The following is a 7,549-nucleotide window of genomic DNA, read 5'->3' as shown; positions in this document are numbered from 1 at the left end:
CAACAATATCCACCACAACGTCAACAACAATTTTCACAACTACATCAACAACAATATGCACTACAGCAACAACAATTTCAACAACAACATCAACAACAACAACAAATTCCACCACACGATCAACAACAATTTCCACCACAACATCAACAACAACTTCCACAAAAACATCAACAACAAAATACACTAAAGCTATATCAATATCTACAACAACAACCACAACAACATCAACAACAACAATTTCCACCACAACATCAACAACAATTTCCACCACAACATCAACAACAACTTCCACGACAACAACATCAACAACTTTACCAGAAACAATTACAACAGCAGTTAGTTTTGCATAATTTACAAGAGTTTGTAATTAATAGTTTTAAGATTATCATGGTACTTAAATTTTTACAATGATAAAGTAAAAATGGAATGTCAGCTAATATGTTTAAACCATCTTAAAGTTAATCTAAAACATTTTTTGTATTAAGTTTTTTGCTTTTAATAAACTAATCAACAAATATCAGTACACAAATTTGTAGTTTATTTGAAAAATTATCTATTTTATTTGATTAACGTGATATGGATTGATACTTAAATTTTTTAAATCAATTAATCTTTTTATAAACTAGGAAATTTACTGTTTTATCAAAAATTAACTTTATACCAATAAATAGTAGCAAGAGTGAAAGTCAGCATCAAACGAACAATGAACCTTTAAAAATTCAACAATCTGAAAATCCAGAAGAAGTATTCTGCAATGTTCTTGGTAAACTTGGTTTGTTGAATTCAACAAGGAACTATGCAGTTACAAATGCTGAAGTAAAAAGGAGACTGGTTGGTTCTGAGCTTCTTAATGCTTCAACGATTGGCGCTTATTTAAGAAGGTTTTTATTAAACTTTGTTGTCTACGTTTTAAAAGTACACAATTGTTTTTTAGAATAGTTTAGGATAATAGCTCAAAAAGTTTAACTTGTACGACTTTATTTGAATAACTTTTAAATTCAATAAAACTTACATAAACTACATATAGCTTTACGAACTTGTTAAAACGGAATTTAACATTTTACTTTAGCAAACTTTGTTTTTATATAAACTAAATAATTTTATATCTTTATTAAAACTATACAAATAATAACAGAGCAAAATCAAAAGAAGGATTAAACATTCTCCGAAACGAAATAAATGATAAGATTGGAGTTGATTTGCCTGTAGGCAGTCGAAATGCTAGTAAAGTAACATTGTTTACATCATTAGTGGAAGGTAAGTGTTTATGGTCTAAATTAAGATTTCTTCATTAGTAGATCTATATTAGAAACTATTTTAGACTGCTATTTTTAACTCATTTATTTGACAACTACTAGTAAAGTAAATGATCAAAATCTTTCATCAAAATTGTATTTTCTTACAAAACATGTTTTCAAAAATTTATAAGTTTGAATAACTGTGTTACAGACAAAATTTATACGTCCAATGAATAAAAATTTTTATTTTAAAACTTTAATTGACAATAAAACACTAATTTAATGGTTTCTTCGATTTTTGTTCATATAAGTTTACTTATAGGAGAAGCTGTAGATCTTGCAAAAGATTTTGGTTCCGTTTGTGAGAAAGAGTTTCCCGTAAAAGACCTGGCTAAATTTGTTTGTGAGAATAATTCTGATCCCCATACGCTAGACACGAGAAACAGCACGATACTTACTGCTAAGTTTGTTGCTTAAAACATTATTTAAAACTTTAAAAAAATGGTAATGCGAATAAAGTTTTATTAACTTTAAATAAAATTTTCCTAAAGTTTTTATAAATGTTCACAACAGCGTTTTTTTGTTTTAAATTTTTTGCTACAATAGTTCTGACAAATATTTTTGTAAATGGCAGAACTTCGCCGAACGATTTTAATTTTATTAAAAGTTTTATTTAACGAATTTTTATATCTTTTTACTTTCTACAAAAATATATATTTACAAAACAGAGTTAAACAGGTACAAAGCCTATATATATTATTAACCTTAAAGTGTTTTCACTAAATGCTAGTATTACTTATTTTTAACAGTTGCTTTAGCTATAAGTTATACACGTTTAAGATTTAAAGTAAGTTAGAATAACTAAAAGAAACAGAAAAAATGTTGTACAGATTTCTTGTTTTATAACGTCTTATAGAATTTTTTTAATTTATAAACACTTTCAAAACAATTATAGTGTATAAACAGAATTGTCTTCTTAAAAATAATATTTCTTTAATATTTGAATAAGTAAACTCACAATAACCATTTACTTTTATTTATAGACAAGTAATCAAACAGTTACAAGACGTACTAGCGCAGGACAGATCACCAGTGATGAACAGTGCACCAACACCAATATTAGAAGATGAAATTCAAAAGTCTTTGACAAACTTTAGTTCAATTACACATGGTTTTGGTGGTCCTGCTATTAGAAACATTCTGGATGCTATACAGGTTGTATGATGTATATAGTTGTTTTTTGAAGTCAAAATAATTTTAAATGTTTAGCAGTCGTTTAATACAATGTTCTTCATACTATATTTCTGTTTTTTATTAATACTTTTGTATAACAAACTCTAAGTAAATAGTTGTAAAGCAGTAGTATAAAGTTTTTATTAAAACTACTGATACTGTTTTTAAACTTATAGTTGAAGATAAACATTTTTTTCAGATAATTGAAATGTTTAGCGGTCGAATCTTATAAAATCTTATTTAAACGATTATCTCAGAATTTGATAAGCAGTTTTGTTTGAAATTGTTTAAACAGTAATTTTAGAACGGTATTAAAAAACTAAAAATATTATCTTAGATTTTTTATTTTTAAGCCTTTTATCCTTGACCTGAACATCAAAGTATTTTTTAGATGTACCTAGATGAAATGCTTAGGTTTCAAGCAAAATAAAGCATAACACCGCAACATAAAAAATTTACCCAAATATTAGCAATCCACTGCATTCTTCTAGCAGTTTACATATGATAGCGAGATACTACAGCGTTCAATCATGGATTCACAAAACGACTTACAATAAACTGATGTTTAGATATTTACCTTTCTGCTCTAACAACTCTATCAATTTTAAAAGATAAACTAAGAGTTTGTCTATTTCTTTTTTTTACACAGTTTAAAATTTACTATGATGCAAATTTATTTTGGGTACTATTTTACAGTTAATAAAATGTCACTACATATCTACAATATTTGCTTCTATTATAAATTGAAAAAATAATACTTCTAGCTTTTTCGACAGAGATTTATTAAGTACTTATAAGGAGATTAATGATTTTTAGTTTTTTAGTTTTAGTTTATATACTTAAACAAACAATTTTTCAAAAAATTTGCTAAACTATCGTTCAAGTTAGATTGTTTTTAATTTAAACTTTAGTTTTAGTCGTATGTTCTTTAGGTTTTATAACTATATTCATTGATAAAATACTTAAAAAAGTTTAAATAGTTTTTTTAGACTTTACAACCTATATTAAAATAGTTAATTAATTTGTAGTACAAATGTATTTAAAATATAACGTTATTTAAGTTTTAGATCCAAGGTAAATTATTTAGCGAATGTAAATATAGGGTTGTACAATTCAACCTATTTACTACAATATATTTAAACCAATTATTAAAGTTTTTTATTTAACGCCGGTAAACTTTTGTTTTATGGCTTGAGCTTATGGTTTTTTGAAGTCTTGTGACTTTTATTGTTTAGGTTGTGAGTCTTTTCTAAATATTTTGTAACAAAGGGTATTAGAGTTGTAAACTTTAATTTTTTTTCTGTTAATCAAAAGTGGATAATTTAACGGGCAGGTAAATTACACGTGCAGTGGCGCACTCACATTTTTTATTCAAAAAAAATTTCACGATGCAAAGAAAAAGTAAAAGACTGATGTTTTGTTATAAAAAGGTTTTTCGAATGAATTAGAACGTTAAATACACAAATTAAAATAAGTTTTGATTAATGTATATTTACACAACTTGTCAAAAAACAGATTTTTAATTCTTAATTGAAACTAAAAAATTAACATTAGAAAAAAAGTTTTACTATAGTTTTATTTAAAAAAATGTGATAGAATAGTTAGAAAAAAGATTTAAATAACAAAATAATCGATACAAACAACATCACTTTTGTACTGGTGTCTTATTTTCTAGTTAAAAGTATGATAGTCGGTTTAAAAAAAAGGTTACAATTAATTATCTAGGTTCTTAAAACTGAGGATAGTTAAAAATATATTTATTTTTCAAAACTATAGTAAATTATATATTAAAAAAAAACCAAGATTATGTTATTTTTTTTTTTCTTAAAATATCTAAGTTTTCAAAGGTAACTGTAAAAAGTTTAAGTAAGTACTTTTAAATTGTTGTCCTAATTATTTTCTGTTAATGGTAAAGTTATTTTTTATTAAAGCGCAATATTGTTACTTAGCTTATAATAACTTATATTTTTCAGTATATAGATACAAGATTGTTTAAATATCATAACACAACACTAAAATAATTAAAAAACATAAATAATTCTTTAACTTTAAAACTAATCGTTACCCGCACACTAAATATATTTAATTAAATCAATTAACTTTAAACAATGGCAATTAATATTTTTTTTTAACTGAAAGAGTTTGAACATATCTATTTTTCTAAATTTTTAGTCTTTTTCTGTGCTAGACAATAAGTTAAACTATATTCATGGTGTGTAATTCGATAACCGAATGACCTTAAGACAAAAATTTAGCGCTTCGTTATTATTATTCAATACACAAACATACAATAATGTAGAAGTTCAAAATTTATTAGTTAATTTTTGATTAATTTTACAATTTACTATACAAAGCAATGACCTTCAATGCTCGACAATAACAGCATCCGAGAAGTTTTTTTTAATCGATGGCGAAAAACTTCTCGACTTTGTTGATGATTGCCTGAATAAAAACTGACAACATACTTTTAATTAAGGCCATTAAAACATGGTTTCCATTCGCAAAAACATAGTTTTACGATTTTGATTGATGTTTTAGCTCTGAATAAATATTTTATATATATAAAACTTAGTTTTAAATTGATAAAATAAAATTAAACGTTTTTACAAAAACGTTTATGCAATACTTTTTAATATAACAAATAAAAACCATCACCACCGAAACTTAGTTTATTTGTAAAGAATAAACAATAACAATATTATTTTTTAACACAAAATAAATAAAAATAAGGTGTGCTTTAAATATTAAAAAAGTCGAATTAATGTTTATGTGCATGTCCAAAATAACTCAATTTAATAATATACGCTCAAATATTTGGTCCTGGGACTTATTGCACGAAGAATCTTTCAGTTATCGATTTGCACACCACGGATACCTTTAAACGTCTTGTCCAGGATTAAGGTGATGTCCCCTTACAAGATACTTTAAGTTTAGCTTAAAGTATCTTTATCTAACTAATTATAAAAAGAAAAGTTTTCACCCTTTATTAAAGGTTTTTTGAAAAATCAATGACTACAATTTCCTTATTTTTTCACAACTGTCATTTTTCACCTTAAATATTGTTTTGTGCAAACAGTAAAAATGTATGTAATTGTTTGTAAATTTCCAATGGAGGTAAAGGTGTGGTGTCCATGGTAGCCAATAGTCAGTTTTTGCAGTAGTGGCTTTAAGAAAATGATCATCATTTAATTAAAGCCACTACTGCAAAAACTAAAAAAATAAATAAAATAAATTATAAGGCACCGTTAACATCTAAACATAGTTTTTTTAAATGAGTAATGCTTTGTCCTTATTTAAAAATTTATTCTATTATGTTTATATAAAAAAAATATATTAGATGAGTTATGTAGAACTTTCATATTTCTACTATACAATAAACGAAAAAACAAAGTCACACAAAAGCAAAAAGTATTAACAACCAGAATTAAACTTTAAAAGGAAAAAATAAAGATTTATATGCAGTTTAAAAATTAATTTATTCTAATTTTCCAAGAAATCGTTTCAATGGTGAATTAACAAACATAATTTAATATTACATATAATATATAAGTTTGAGCTAAAACTAGCAAAAATCAAGTAAATGTTCTAAAGTGTTACTAAAGCTTGCAGGACACCACATCCGAATGAAAGAAATAACTTTTTATGTATTTACAATGTGCTATACTAAGCAATGAACTTCAACGCTCTTTAAAAACTATTTTTCTACCTAGAAAATTGTTTATATTCGATAACGAAAAACTTCTTAACTTAGTTGTTAATGGCCAGAATAAAAACTGACAATGTATTATAAAAAAGACCATAAAAACAAGGTTTCAACTCGCTAAAGCATAGTTTCACAAATTTAAATATCTTTTTAGTTCTGAAAGACTTATCTAAAATATAAAAAAGTTACTCTCTCAAAAAGATAATTAAAAAAAAATACTAAATCAAAAAAAAATTATGCAGAAATTTTGAGTTAATATATAAAAAATATTTCAACCAAAACTAAGTTTTTTTGTAAAATCTTAAAGTAGTAACAATTGTTATTAAAAAACTAATTTTAACACAAAATAAATAAAGATAAGGCGTTCTTAAAACAATAAAAAAGTTGAGTTAATGTTTCTTTGCATATCCAAATTCACTGAATTGAAGAGGTAACTTTGGACCTATAGACCAAACACCATTTTCATAAACTTCAACAGAGTCAGTAATGTTGACACTATCTAAACGTCCACCAAACACGAAAACCTTATTATTTAATATACTGCATCCAAAACTCAAACGTGCTTGATTCATTGATCTTACAAAACTGAACTGTGTTGTTTCACTCGAATAGACTTCAACTGATGAAAGTACTTCATGTCCGTTATATCCGCCAATAACGAAGAACTTATTGTTATGAATTACAGCACCGTGACTACTTCGTTTTGTTTGAAGTTTGACCTTGGCAGCTGTCCATTCGTTTTCACCCAGTTCATATGTTTCTATGGAGTCTAAAACTTTTTTGTTTGAGTGACCACCGATTGCCCAGATTTTATCTTGAAAGTATATCAAGGCAAACGCACGTCTTTTAACCTTCATACTTGACACTATAGTCCATTCACAACTTTTGGTACTGTAAAATTCGCACGCATCTAAATCTTTATGAGCGTTACTATACCCTCCAGCTATAAAGATGCATCCTGAAAGTATACATATTCCAAACAACCTTCTTTCGTTATGCATAGTTGGTATTGTTGTATAACGACTAGTTGCTTTATTTAAAACTGGATACGTTTAAATGTCAGCTAAATCTTTACCATTAATATATCCACCCATTAAGTAAATTTTACCTCCAATAATAGTAGATTGATGAGCAGTTCTTGGTGATTTTAAGTTTAATAGTAATTTCATTTCACTTGAATCTAAGTTAAGCTTGTAGACAGAATTGTTGTTAACCAAAGTATCTGATCCTCTTTTTGATTTTGTAATCCCACCAGTGATGTACATACTATCTTCATCACCATTACTCCTTAATTCTTTTTCTGTTTTTATTAAGTTGTTTTAATTTTATATTAGTACTAATCTTACTAAAAAATTTATGTACAAATTATTAATTT

General features: G+C 25.8%; 1 protein-coding gene across 1 annotated transcript; it reads left to right on the top strand.

Annotated features, from left to right (window-relative positions):
- The first annotated feature begins 407 nt into the window (after positions 1–407).
- Positions 408–2,462, top strand: LOC145841231 (transcription factor AP-2-epsilon-like). The gene is made up of 5 exons (XM_082948596.1): positions 408–415; positions 672–881; positions 1,136–1,257; positions 1,561–1,702; positions 2,282–2,462. Exons 1-5 carry the CDS (start codon positions 408–410, stop codon positions 2,460–2,462), a joined length of 663 nt encoding a protein of 220 aa, XP_082804722.1.
- Positions 2,463–7,549: the final 5,087 nt, after the last annotated feature.

Source organism: Thalia democratica, chromosome 7, assembly GCF_965202585.1.
Source record: "Thalia democratica chromosome 7, ktThaDemo2.hap1.1, whole genome shotgun sequence".
Classification (NCBI taxonomy): domain Eukaryota; kingdom Metazoa; phylum Chordata; class Thaliacea; order Salpida; family Salpidae; genus Thalia; species Thalia democratica.
This window is presented reverse-complemented; position numbering and strand designations above follow the sequence as displayed.